Below are 15088 nucleotides of genomic sequence, written 5' to 3' on the forward strand. Positions count from 1 at the left end.
CACACACACACACACACACGATGCGCAACACTCCGCATTTGAACAGTCAATAGCAAATATTTAAACTAATAACAAAACAGTAGCTGATTCAGAAGCGCCAGATCTCTCCTAGGTTCACGAAACGGTCGTCCATAAAATGCATTGCTGTTCTGTTGTAAGTGATCTTAAAGATTCCTAAATGCATCTACTTTCGGAAGGCCAAATAAAGTGCTTTTGCTTTCGCCTAGAAACACACAGCGTCTCTCTGACATGGCTGCTTCAACACTAACTACGGTTACTGAAACCACGCCGCCTTTGCGTGCACATTTGGGCGCATTATGCAAATATTCCCACATAGTGACCTAGATATGTGGGGGCGTGTTAGAACGAGCCGTTTTAGGGGGGTGTGGCAGAGTCTTAACTTTGATAAAGAATATCTCTTTGGTTTTGAGACTTTAGTCTTTGCAACTTCAGGGATCTTATCTATGCACAATCAGCTTGTAACACTCCAAAGAGAAAGGAAAACTTGAAATCGCATCATATGACCCCTTTAAAGATTTCTGTGTTTTGACATTATTTACTTAAATTAAGCACAATTCCCCATAAATTCTCATTACCATAATGCAAAAAGAATTCTTATTTTCGTATTATCATTACCTTAACATAAAAACGATATTATATTATTAAATTAAAATGCTCATAAATGATGATAGTATTTGTTATACTGCCTTTAATTATGCTGATTTAAATATAGATTTTTAAAAAATTAAATTGCGGTAATGAGAATCATAATTAAAACAATGGAAATAGAAGTAAAATGTCAAAAGCCTTATGGCAATGAGAATTTGGTGTAAAATGTGCTTAATTGTCCCGAAAATAATTACTAAAAGTATAATTTGTTTATTCATATTTTTTGAGGTGTGTTTTCATATTTTCGTTTCCATAATGTAAAAAAAAATAATAATGTTATATAATTATAAATAATGATAGTATGTTATGCTGCCCTTTAATTTATGCCGATTTCTAATAAAAAAAATAAATCTATAAAATGCTAAGACGTCTAATCCAATTTTTTTTTTTTGAGCACAAGAGGAATTTGCGTTAATCCAAACATGTACAAAAACACTTTGGGCCTCTGTTTTTTTTCCCTTCTCGTTGCGTTCTACTTCTTTTTAAAGCTATTGTCCTCCTCTTCCCTTATTGTCAATAGTCTCCTGCTGTGAGCCAAGCTGTACCCTCAGACATGGTCCTATAACTCTGTCAGTTAATTTCTCCGTTTATTCATCCCTAGTCTTTAGGGAATGCTGTCCTGACATAAGGCTTTTGTCCTTGGATATCCCTGACGTGTGGCGTTCTGGCAGGCGGCCCAACAGGAGTGCGCTTTCATTCTCTCTTTCTTCCTGCCATCTCACTTTCCTCTGTCATTCCCCCTACTGCTGGTGTTTCTTGAGAACAAGCTCTTGGCAGTGTGCTGTAATGCTGTCTTGGCCTGTGACCAGAGAGGCACGCTGTCAAGTTGCAATACAAGAGGCAGAATGTTACAGGCGCGTGCTGTTGGAGAGCTGCCCTGACAGTTCGCACGTGGAGATTTCCCACAGTTGAAATAGTCGAACCTGGACAACTGTGCGTGGGACTCTTAAATAAGCATGTTTAAAAGGATTATTAATCCAATATTAAAATTCTGCCATCATTTACTCACCCTCAGGTTGTTCCAAACCTGTATGAACACACAAAAAGACATTTTGAGAGATGTCTTAAATTTTTGTGTCCATACAATGAAAGTCAATGGGGTCCAAAGTTGGACATTGGACATTTGTCAAAAGATCATTTTAATGTTCCACAGAGGAAAGAAAGCCAGGATTCAGGATTGGAACTACATAAGACAACTTCTTCATTCTCATGTTTGGGTGAAGTTATTTTCATAAACGTAATTTCGTCCTTTTAAAAGGCTTGCATCAATCATGATAAGGATGAAGCCGTCTTTCAGAAGACCGTCTCTGTAGGTTTAATGTAGAGAGACATTTCCCTGTAGTGCTGTCATCCATTTTAGTGGCCTAAGCGCTTTGTTTGCTCAGCTGTGCTTGAGTGATCGATCAATCAGGGAAAAATGGATTGCTCTAATTTCATACGCACACTCTTATGGCTTCCTTCAGCCCTTGATATTTGCATGCTTTCAATCAAAGCCCATTTACCCTACTTACGTTGAATAATACAACATAGATATATATACCGAAACCCCCAAAGCGCCATTTAGCAGTGCATCCATTTTATGCCGTGTTTCTTTGATGTTATGACTGTTTTTATGCAAAACATCCAACATGGTTTTATTGAGGGTTACTGACAACATCCGTGTTTCTTTGATGTTATGACTGTGTTTTTATGCAAAACATCCAACATGGTTTTATTGAGGGTTACTGACAACAAACACGTTCAAGCGGTTTTATTTGCGGTAGATCAGTAACAACAAGCACAAGTCGGTAAAAGTATGGTGATGTTTGGGAAGGTTGTGTGTTGACAGGCCGGTCTGTGATGTTTTCATCACACCCATGTCATTATATATGTATTTCTAGAGGGTAATGGTCTGAGGGCTTGTATACTGCTTTTCAAATATAGGCTTGTCCACGTGTATACGAGACCATAGGAGATTCAGTGCTGTGAAAAGGCTGACGGTTGGACTTCTACCTCATTACTAAGAGGGAAGAGTTTAGTGAATGAGCTTTATAGAGTCACTTCATGGTGGTGAGTGCATTTTAGGGGGGTGATTTTCACAAAAACAAATTGTCAAGAAAATGTCCAGGATCCTTCAAAAATCAAAAGGAAAACTAGAAAATTATATATTGCTTTATTAAAATAAAGCCTGCTTTTACAAGTCTTTAGTAAAACCTTGTAATTTAAAAGAAATAATAATTTAGACAACCAAGTTTAATGCATGGAACTGAAGTCATTTTTTTTATTGAAATAATATACTTTAGTTACTTTAATTACTGAATCTGGTTCACGTTTTATTTAATTTTATTTAGTATTTTTGGTTGAATTTTAATGCACAAAAAGCAAAAACAGACTTCTTTTAATAAGCAAGGTTTTACAGCTTGAGGGGCTTCAATCCCACCCCCACCCTCTTTTTTTTTTTTGTTCCCACCAGTCTTTATTTCTGTCCTTTAGTATTTAATGATGCTCTCTGTGGTAACAGTATCAGATTGCAGGGTGGGGGGTGAAGAGACTGGTTTAATGGCACTGACTACACAAAAGAGAACAGATGCCACAAATGGCATTTTTAAATGAGGGTTGGGGGTTGTCTTTTTGAAGCTTTTCACACTTAAATAGATAAGCCTCAGTCAATCAGTAAACACCTTTGGTAAAAGCACAGTAGTCGGGTGTAAAGTTGGCGGCAGTGTTTACTCATAATCTTAGCGAACGGGGGAATTAATTGGCAGTTTGCAGATTAAAAAAGTTCACCCCAGCTTTGTTTAGAATCTCCAAGGGATAGGACTTTCAGGTTTTTCAGGGAGGCCTATGGATGGAGATGTTTGGTTTGGGGATGTTATGATCGTTATTTGTACTTCCTGTGCTTGAAAAGTTGAGTTTTATTGTTGCTGATTTGCTTTTTCGCTTTTACTAGCATTGAATTCAGTAAATCATCTCCCAAGTCAATGAGGAGGTCAAATGGCTGCCATTAAACTTTTCATTGAACACATGGCTGAGGCCAGTCCAGATAGCCTGGCGCCCTTTAAACCTAGCGTATTTGGTGGTAGCTGACACAATGCCCTTTTTAGGGAGCTCGGCATGGTAATCTAGTGTGATTAATGGAGTTTTAATCAGGCTCAGTTAACGTCGAAGCACGCATGTGCCTTGAGTTACAGCCTCCCATTTGGCGAGTATGATGACCATATCAAAGGCATCGGGTCAATAGAAACACCTCCGCTACTTTGATTCTGCATTTGTCAGGAGAAATATATGGCGGCAATTAGCAAAATCTTTAAACCAAGTACCTGTTTATTATTGTAGGGGCCAAATATTCATTCCAAGTCTTTCTTTGAAGCCTCCGGTCGCATTTTTGCCGCACTCTTTAAAAATAAATGTTCTTTTTTTGGCATTGATGGTTCCATGAAGAATCTTTAACATCCATACATTATTAAAAATAGTTTCCAAAAATGTGTTTTCACAGCGAGTGAACAGTGAACAGTTCTTTTCTTAGTGTGAAGGACATTTTATTAATCTAAAGAACTTTTTTCCACTATAAAGAGCCTTTTGTGCAGTGGAAAGATTCCTTGAATGATAATGTCAATAAAGAACTTTTATTTTTAATAGTGTTGAATCCTTCCATTGCGCAAAAGGTTCTTTATAGTGGAAAAAGGTTACTTGGGTGTTTAAAATGTTCACACTAAGAAAAAAATGGTTCTTTTAAGAAAAGGTTCTTTGGAGAATCAAAAATTGTTCTTCTATGGCTGTGAAAACCTTTATTTTTAGGAGTGTACCCAACATGGATTGGGTTATATTGTCGTCTTCACGGTTGCTATGGCAAAAGTGATGTGTACGAATAAACAAAAAGGCAAAAGTGCTTTAGATTGCACACTCTTGATGTTCTCCCTTCCCCCAAAAGTGCTTGTTTCTGAACGAACAACAGGATATTTGTCCTTGGGTTTGGGAACAATCTTGTTTTGTCGAACTCTGTTGCATTATTTAACTGTCAGCGTCACCTTGACAAGATTTCACCCCCCACGCCAACAATACAGCCCAGCCGGTAGCAATCAATTCTTATTATATCAGGGATTGCTGTCGCAGTGGAATGATTTTCCATATAAATTATCAATGACCCGACGGCCTCACACTTGTACGTTCGCTTCAAATTTTAGCACGACATCTGGTGCGTATTATTAGCCCGGCATAGCTTGCTTCTCTTGCGCGTTACGGGCATTAATGCGCTCACGAGGTCTGTCAATCTCTATCTGGTAGCTTTGACAGCTCTTGGTGGTCCATCTTGATGGAGAAGTTTCTGTTGGACGATCCTCCTGGCTCCTGTGATGTGATCACTGTCGTCATCTCAAAGTGTCCATCTGTGCGATAGATCAGTGCTGATTCAATTAGCAATGGTCTTTGCTCTTAAGAATATCATCTCGGCAGGCCGATTCCATGATAAAACATTGTTTATTTGAATTGCAAGCTGTCAGATGGATGTTTTATAGCCTTGTTTTGGTGCCATTTCGCCTTTCCCGTTTTCAGCGCAGTGTGAACTATCTGGTCGGGTGGTAACTCTAACCCTTGAATAGGAGTCATTTGATAGTAAAAATCTTTAAAGGCCAGAGGCAAGAATGTGAGGTTGGTGAGGGGATGGCGTCTGCGTCTAGTTTGTCCAGCCCCACCCAAAGGAAACATTCCTAGTGGAATTAGTTTCTTTTCTTCAAATGGTGAGAATTCCCATTAGGGGCCTGTGCATAAAGGGAGAATAGAGGGAGTGTCTTCGTCACAGCCGTCCTATGATTTGTGACCGTTTCTAGTCCATTTCACCAAATGTAACAGAAGCAAGTAATGGAGGGGGGAATGGTAATCAACCAGAAAAGTATATGGGGAAGGGGGTGTTTTCTTATTTGTCTGTCCATTTCCTTTCCCTCTTAACAAGTATAGAATGTTTGTCCCCACCCCCCCCTCAAAACCTGTCCCAACTCGCTGGAGATGTTTGCAGCCTTCGTTTTACCAAAAGCAGCTTAGGGCTTTATCATCACACAGTATCTATTTATCAATGTCACTAGAATGTGGAATTTCAAGCACACCTAGGAAGAAATCAAGTGCTAAAAAAAATGCATACGTCACATAACCCAGCGGGGTTGAAAGTAATGTTGTTGTGTCATCAATAAAAACATGTTTATATTGGCTAAAAGTACATTTTGTGCTATGAATAATCTAGTTATTTTTGATATCCGTATTTCTGTTTTCCCCCCATATATTTCTTTATTTTTATTATCTATTCTTATCTATTTTATTATTATTACTTGAGCATAACCGTTTTTTTTTTTATTTATTATTTGGTCAAATTGTTTTTGGTTTTCAAATAACTTTTTTGGAAAAAGTGGACTGCACTTGTTAGTCCAGTTTGACTACATTAATGAATGTGTTTTACAGAGGTAGACAGGATGCAAGAATGGCAAGGTATTATAAACAGGACATCATCATCAGGAATATCATCATGCTCTGAATCCTGTAAGGCCCCAAATTTCATTCTTGAGGGATTATTGGTGTTTTAAAATTCTTAAATTTAGTAGAAAAGCCGCCCAGGACAGGGGATCTTTTGGGATCTGCCCTCCTTCAGTTTCATTCTTTCCAAACTTTCCGATACTGAGATAGGGCCATGGTGGACTGAGATGTTCACACCTGTGTCTATTTGTTTGAAAGACTATCTGTTTTCTCATGTAGCACCCAGTCAGGACAAAGATAATGGATGTGAACTCTGCCTCAGGCCTTTGCAGGATGTTTAAGGATTTGGACAAGCAGTTACAGGCCCTGTCTTTGGGCTTTTTGTCTCTCTTTCGGCTCTTCTTAACTATGTGCCATTTGTATTGTTCAAAAGGCCATATCAACCAATAAGGCCTAATAAAGCTACTTTGTGGGGGTTTTTTTTACCCCGCCTCCTTTTGTAGTAAACTTTACGTTTTTTTTTTTGATACAGTTGTACAGGCTGCACATTTTACAGACTTTTTCCCTCAGTGGACTTCCCACGTCATCTTATTGTGGGATACTGGACAGCCACACACCTTCAAATATCACTTAGTGTTGTGCGGCATGGATCCATTACAAATTCCCAGGGATAAAAGTCCCCAATTTACTCCCACCCCCAACTCTCCAGCCTCGATCGCTCCTGGCACAGCAAGGAGCCGAATAAGTGAAACTGTGACTTTTGGCAGTGGAGACCCAATTATTTGATTTGGATTAAAGATCCAGGCCATCCCCCATGGTGCTGTTCAGTGCTGTCCCCTGTGGAGCAGCTGCAGCGCTGTTGAAAATCTAATGGGCGTGTGGCACTTGGACAAGTTTCATTGATCTATTTCTTTTTGTCTTTATGTAATATGGTTGTAAAATAGTGATGGGCGGAATGTAGGGCTGAACAATTTTGCAAAATAATCTAATTGCGATTTTTTTTAATTATTTTTTTTACTAATATTGCGATTGTGATTTAATATCACAATCGCAATAAGGGGAAGTCATGGCCTAATGGTTAGAGAGTCGGACTCGTAACCCAAAGGTTGTGGGTTCTAGTCTCGTACCGGCAGGGATTGTAGGTGGGGGGAGTGAATGTACAGCGCTCTTTCTCACCTTCAATACCACGACTGAGGTGCCCTTGAGCAAGGCACCGAACCCCCAACTGCTCCCCGGGCGCCGCAGCAAAAAAATGGCTGCTCACTGCTCCGGGTGTGTGTTCACGGTGTGTGTGTTCACTGCTGTGTGTGTGCACTTTGGATGGGATAAATGCAGAGCACTAATTCCGAGTATGGGTCACCAAACTTGGCCACATGTCACATCACATATGCGATTTTTTTTTTTTTTTTAAAGCTCGTTATGTTTTGTATTATTCAACAAAGACAAGCTAACTTTAGACCATGCAGTGGTTCTCAAACTTTTTTGGTCGCGCCCCCCTTTAAACCTATAAAAAAAATCTGGGTCTGTGCGACTTCATCTATGGCTTTTCTCTTCCCTTTCACAAACCGATCCATCTCCCATTCTAAGTTACGTTCTTTGGCTGTTTACTGTTTTATTTATTTTCTTTTTCTGCTGATGGCCCACGCTCGACTTGAAGCAGCGCTGCTTATGAAGTACGTTCATTATATACGCTTTCAAATATTTCCGCGTGTAACATTAGCATGCCAGGGTTGCCAGGTTTTCACAACAAAAACCCGCCTAATTGCTACTCAAAACTAGCCCAATCGCGTTTCGAGGGGGGTTCCACCGGTAAAAATAGCCTTCCAGGGGGTAAAATACACGTTTTTTGGAGGGGTTCCCCAAATCGCGGACTTGGCAACACTGTAGAGTGCCAACTTGATGCTTCCTCTGAAGACCGCTTAGATGTGTTCGACTTGAAGCAGCGCTGCTTAGACCGATGGGTGTGTGTCATCAAAGTACTGCGAGAGCTATAAGAGAGCACGGACGTCTCCTTATGCTTTCTCTCGCCGTACTTTGATGTCATACACCGATCGATCTTCAAGTGGAACACACCTCTTCACTCTCGCGCATCACGTGACCGAGTGTAATCGCAGCCTCTGCGATTGAAAAATCGCGTTATTTCATATCGCGATATTATCGCAAATGCAATTAATCGTTCAGCCCTAGCGGAATGGCAAAAATCTTATATTCTTATATCACAGTAGTAGTATGTAGTCATTTTTTGCTGAGAACTGCCTTGTACCTTTTTCTGTACCTCTATCTTTTCTGTTTGTTTGTTTTATTAATTAATTAATTAATGAATTTTTATTTAGAACTTGATTGTATTCTTTTTAAAATGTATTTCTCTGATTTTATTTATTTATTTGTATTTTAATTTTTTTGCATTTTTTATTTTGAGAACTTGCCTCTATCTTTTTTGTTCTTATTTTTGTTTTATTTATTTATTTTTATTGTTTGGGGAATTTCTTTGATTTTGTTTTTCATGTCTTTTTTTTTTGTCTTTGTTTTTTTAATGATTTTTTTTTTGACCTTGTACCTCTATCTTTTCTTTTTATTTATTTATTAATTCATTCATTTATTGTTCTTTTGTTTTGGTTCAGTTTTTGTTTTTATGTGGGTAACTTGAGTGTATCTGTCTTTATTTTTACCATTTATTTCTTCTTTTTATTCTGTTTTATTTTTCAGTTCATTTGTATGATTTGATATTTTGCAATGTTACTTAGTGACTGTAAATGACCTATATTTACGTTAAATGCATGTGACGCATCAAAATGAAATTGCTCCCAACAAAGCTATAATCAACAAAGCTATCTACACTAAAAGTGTGGTCTGTTGCACCATTTGAAGTGTAGGCTGTCATTTTATTTTTTTGTGTCCTTATATATTTGTACCACAGATTTACAGTATAGCAGAATCTTTACATTGTCATACCGCCCAACCCTGTTGTAAAAGAATGCTTTAACTAAGAAGAAATCAAACAACCTAAGTGCCTCAACTGAATAGTGACTCATGGTGAGTGCTGATGACACATCTGTCCCACACAGCATGATCTCTAACTTATCAAAATGCAATTACCACCCATTCCTATCAGCATACTGGTATATTTGCATTAACACCCAAAGAGGTCTGCTTGATAGGGGAGGTTACTGTTTCATCTCAGTTGAACAATCCTATCTAAGTGTTGATAGCACTTTGGGAAGCCCACCCTGTTATAGCATTACTGCTTGTTGACTTAATGTCTCTGGTTTCTCAATGATAGATTATATTCACATTAGAAGATCTCTGTTTGCGACCTTTTGTTAGGATATATCACTTATCTAGTAGACTCGTGCTGTGGTTTCCACCCGTACTGATGTTTTTCACTAAAATAATATTTTTCATGAGCTACACTTAAAAATAAAGGTTCTTTATTGGTGTCGATGGTTCTATGAAGAACCTTCGACATCTGTGGAACCCTTTCTTTGCACAAAAGGTTCTTTATACTGGAAAAAGGTTTTTTAGATTTTTAGAATGTTCTTCACACTAAAAAAATGGTTCTTTTAAGAACTGTTCACTCAAAGGTTCTTTGAGGATCTAAAAATCACTTTTGGAACCTTCATTTGTAAGAGTATAGAGTTTTGTGTCCATCCTTTTTGCCCAAGTCTTTATTTACCACATTCAGATGTTACAAACACTGAACAATGCCATGTGTTTGTTCCTTCAACCCCAGTAATTATTTGCCGTGGTCAGCTAGGGTAGTGGTTTCTGTCGAATTAATATGGGGGAAGGGGCTTTCATTTCCTTTGGGTGGTCATCTGCTTCCTCTTCTCAGCTAATTTGGCCAGTAACCAATCAGTTCTCCCTTAATATGATTAGTAAGGCCAAAGCCTGACCTGTAAGCCTGATAACAGCTTGCACAGTTCTTGTAAATGTCTTCGATGCAGGATAATGTTTTGCATTCGGCTCACGTGTTGACGCCATTTGGCTTGACGTGTGCACCGGACGAAATCCGTAGAAGTCTGAGATTTCTCGTAATCCTTTTATAATGGAATTCAATACACGAGTGCTTGCTGTTTTCAGATTCCCTCAAGGTTATACAGTAGACGCTCATTCACTTGACACATCACAATGCCACACAGCATGGATGCCCACCTCAGTTGATTCCCTGCCGGGTTCCCACTCCTGGGCCCAGCTGGTGTGTGTTTGCTGTAAACGTGAAGAGGGCCTAGCTGTAGACCGCGCTCTTACCCAGCTGTGATTCACTTAGCATATTAAAGAGTGGGGCGGTGAATGAGTCCTGTAAACTGCTTTATTGCCACTCTGCCTTTTCCTTTTAGACTTTGTGTAAATGAATACTGGAGCCGCAGTGGATAACTTGTAATCAAGCACAGGGCATGTGCACAGGGGGACTATTAGATTTTATAACTGTTTTGTAGTCACGCCCTCTGGGTAACAAGGGTGACGCAGTGCTAAAGCTGATTGCCTTCAAGCAAATGAGCTAAAAACATTGCATCACTCTTAATACTAGAGATATACCAGTGTATCTGTAACATGGGTTATTGGCTGATATTACAGATTTTAAGTCGTATCGTTATCACTCCATATTAGATGTGTGCCAGCTTACATGAGATAATATTGGATATTTCTGCATGCTTATTATTTAGATTACTTTTTCCATCATCTAACTCTGTTATTCTTTAAAATCCCTGATAAAGATTACAGTTAACAGTGTTATTAAATTAACACTGTTAATTGTAATATTTAGTAAATGTATTTATACATACAATTTTATATTTGTTTCATTTTAAATGCTATTTTTAGTTTCTTTTTAAAATGGTATGCAATTTAATATCAGTCATCGCTTTCTTACAAATGGTTTGGTATCACCTGTATTTTAGATGTATTAAAGTTAATTATTAGTTTTTTTTATCGGACTATTGAATGTTTAATTGTTCATTCTCATTTTCTCTATATTTAGATTTAAAATTGATCATTAAAACACTAATAATTATTTAATATTTATCTTTAGCAAATCTCAAAATGACTCTTTTTTTTCATATCGTATATGTTGTGATGCCTATATTGACTTTTGCATTTATTTTCTAATGTGTTTTATTATTTTTTTAAATTTTTTTTTTTAGACCAAATTGTATAGAATTTTTAATATTGGCCATTTATTGGTTTTTGGTCATAACATGAAAATAATAATCAGCCAGAAATTTTCAAAAGTTTGCATATGGTACATTTGTACTTTCCTTGTAGCTTCTGTCCACTGTCACCCAGTTTTCAGATCCGTACCCCTTCTTGTTCAGTCAAGACCGACCCTTGGAGTTCAAAGGTTAGCGTTAAGGAATGCCTTCCTGACATGCAGACAGGAGCCTGTTTGTGCATCTTGACTCCCGACACCCAATAACTCACTTTCTGTCCTTTCAGACAGTGACCCCCAATGTCATCCTCTTCTGTCACGTTGTTTTGCTAATTGTTTTTCTCTCTTTTCTCGTAGAATGGAAATTCAAGTTGGAACGAGGAAGGCGAGGGTGGGAGAAGCCGAGGAGAGGCCTCCAGAGACTTTGCCAAGGTAAACATTGTTTCTAAGCAATGGTCATTTAGTAATTACACACTTTGTCAGTGACACACAAACACAGTTTTGCTCAGTTATTTAACTTTATAGTAGCATGTAGAGGAAACAATTTTTATAGATTGGGGCTGTTAGTTTTTCATCACAATTAATGTATGCATTCAGTTCATATTTAAAGAAAGAAAATGAAATATACAATTATTGGGCTCTAACATTTTTGTCTGACAGATTACGGAACATGTACACTAATGTTCAAACGTGTAGGGTCTGTAAGGGGTGTTTTTTTTAATTTATTGTATTTTTTTTTATGTCTCTTATGTTAACCACGGCTGCATTTGTTTGATCAAAAATACAGTAAAAACAGTAATATTGTGAATTATTATTACAATTTATTACAATTACAAATACTTTTTTTTTTCTATTTTAATATATTTTACAATGTACTTTATTCCTGTGATGTAAAGCTGAATTTTCAGCATCATTACTGCATTCTTCAGAGTCATATGATCCTTCAGAAATCATTTTAATATGATGATTTGATGCTCAAGAAACATTTCTGATTATTATCAATGCTGAAAACAGTTGTGCTTAATATTTTTGTAGAAAACATAGTACATATTTTTAGGATTTTTTTATTTTTATTCGAAAGTTCAGATTATATTAGAAAGATGGTATTTAATTTACTTTATCTGAAGTTTCCAGTGAAAAATAAAATTAATAAAAAAAAAATTAAATGGTCAAATTTAATGATCCATTAACAGTATTATATACTTATTTAATCACATACTGTACATTAACAAATTGACAGCCCTTATTTGATATATATTAATTAGTGCTGTCAAAACGATTAATCGCATCCAAAATAAAAGTTTTTGTTTACATAATATATGTATGTGTACTGTCTGTATTTATGTATATATAAATACACACACATACAGTATATATTTTGAAAATATTTACATGTATATACATTTATATATTTATATTGTTATATTTTATATTATATATAAATATATTTAGTATATAAACGTAACATATTTCTCTGAAATATATACATGCATGTGTTTGTATTTATATATACATAATAAATATGCAGTGTACACACATATATTATGTAAACAAAAACTTTTATTTTGGATGCAATTAATCGCGATTAATCGTTTGACAGCAACGAGCAAACAAGGACTTTTGTTCAACCTTAAGAACAGTAGCTTTATGTCTACAAAGAAATTTACATAAAGAAGTTTCCAAAAGGATGTTACAATGATTAACTAATTAATTGTTAATCACAATTATTCTTTCAGCTTTACGAACTGGACAACGACCCACAACGGAAGGAGTTCCTCGACGACCTCTTTGCATACATGCAGAAACGAGGTAGGACAGGCTCTATTAATCCTATTTCAAACATTAATTTCCTCCCAAAGGGACCTACATCTTGTCTTTATAGGACAAGTATCTGTAGGAATAATTGAATCCACTTTAGCGTCACTCTTTGGTGATGAGCGATTTAAACGGACACCTACACCTAGTGTGGAGACGGCCCCCTTAGTTAAGTGGAATCATATGTCCCCGGTCTCAGATTAGCATACTGTGACAGAAAGATGGGCCTGACGGCGTCATCCGACTAAGCTCTAAGCGACACCGCTTGATGGGGCTATTGACCCCATACCACGGATTTAAACTCAACCAGATGGAGAGCTGTTTGTGTTGGTCAACCATCAAACCCCCCGTGCCACCTACTAGTGTGCGTAAGTGGGGTTGTCAGCTGAGACTTCATAATGGGCGGGGGATGGGAAATAGTGTGATCTTACCAAATGTCTGTCACGGAGGTCCTCTCAGCCATGATTAATGATGTTTTTTTGACTGATGGTGTGTGTGAAAATGACTTCTGTGGGTGACGGTTGGGTGTTATTCAAGTCCTGAAAGTGTTTCAGCGTGCGACTCGACTCGTCCGGGATGAGTAGCTGGTTTTGTATAGATTGCGACCAGTTTCCACTCAGCAACTTTGAAAAGCAACCAGACGTTTCTTGTTTTGTTGATTCGGTTGTCTGGTGTTGGTCTGAAAGGTCTCTGGTGGCATGTTATCAGTGACTAGCTAACTAGCATCTCTCGTTCTACTTCGGTTTCATTCTAGTAGTCGACCAATATAGATGTTTTGATGGCTGATGCCAATTCTAATATTGTAGAGAGCAGGGTGGACAATATAAAACCGATATATACCACACAATTTAATTTGAAGAAAAAATACCAGTAAATAACAGTTGCTGCAAGAAAATTGTAAAAAAAAAAAAAAAAAGTTTTTATTTTATTTAGTTAATGAATTGGAGATAATTCTTTGAAAAATGAATCAGTATCAATGAATATCGTAGTGAAATCTGTGCAATAAACGTAAATGTATACTTTTAGACAGCAACTTTTTGTTTCTTTGTTTAACATTTTGTCTAATAATTTATTAAACCGGACTGTTAAACAAAAAGTAATGAAAATGGATAACAGGAGCTCGTGTGGCAAAATAAAGGTTCTGGTATTGTCAAAATAAACGTCCACACTTAACAGCCAAACTGAAAAAAAATATTATAAACTGATGCTGATAATTTAAAAAAAAAAAGGCAAATATTGGCCAACCATTAGTTTATTCCAACACCACTAAAAACAGCATACAATAGACCAATTACGAGTAGACGTCACAGTTACGTCACTTGCAGCTGCGCGCGCATAGTGGTTGCAGAGGTGCCTTTATTTGCTTTAGACATTTCTTGGTGTTTGATGTCCAAAATACGTTTGCTGGTGGCCTTTTTATTGTATGATTAAAGTAATATTCCAGGTTCAATACAAGTTAAGCACTTGTCCCTTCTTTTCTTTAATTAAAAATAAGCATTTAAAGATAAATTTGAGTTGCAGTGAAGCACTTACATTGGACGTAATGGGGCCAATGATGTTAAAATACTCACTATTCAAATAGTATAGCCACAAGACACAAACATTGTTAATATGGTTCTAGTATAAAACGTAACAACGTAATGCCTAAAATTCTAAAATGGCCCAAAAAATGATGAGAACAACGTTACTGCTTGCGTAATACGTGTTTTAACAGAATAATTAATATAAGTTATTATTTATAGTGACTAATTATAGAATTATAAGCTTCACATTCCTGCTTTTAAATCTTCCAAATGTTGGCACCCATTCACTTCCATCGTAAGTGCCTCACTGTAATCTTTTTTTTATTAGGAAAATGAGGGAGTAGTCAAAATTATTTTTGTGGTAATCAGCTGTTATCGACTGAGCTTCACTTGCATTAAATCCGGAAAATTCCATAACATGCCACACCCACAGTGTGTGTGTGTGTGTGTGTATATATATATATATATATATATATATATATATATATATGTATGT

The 15088-nt window shown here is 36.9% G+C and overlaps 1 protein-coding gene across 2 annotated transcripts in view; it reads left to right on the forward strand.

Annotated features, from left to right (window-relative positions):
- The window catches only part of LOC107696285 (AT-rich interactive domain-containing protein 3B-like), a 34556-nt gene that overhangs the window by 4430 nt on the left and 15038 nt on the right, over nt 1-15088 (forward strand). For both annotated transcript variants that reach the window (XM_016496568.1, XM_016496569.1), the window contains exons 3-4: nt 11612-11686; nt 12991-13063. In XM_016496568.1, coding sequence (XP_016352054.1) covers nt 11612-11686; nt 12991-13063 — 148 coding nt within the window. The remainder of the gene's footprint in view (nt 1-11611; nt 11687-12990; nt 13064-15088) is intronic.

Source organism: Sinocyclocheilus anshuiensis, unplaced genomic scaffold (genome assembly GCF_001515605.1).
Source record: "Sinocyclocheilus anshuiensis isolate Anshui unplaced genomic scaffold, SAMN03320099.WGS_v1.1 scaffold778, whole genome shotgun sequence".
Taxonomy (NCBI): domain Eukaryota; kingdom Metazoa; phylum Chordata; class Actinopteri; order Cypriniformes; family Cyprinidae; genus Sinocyclocheilus; species Sinocyclocheilus anshuiensis.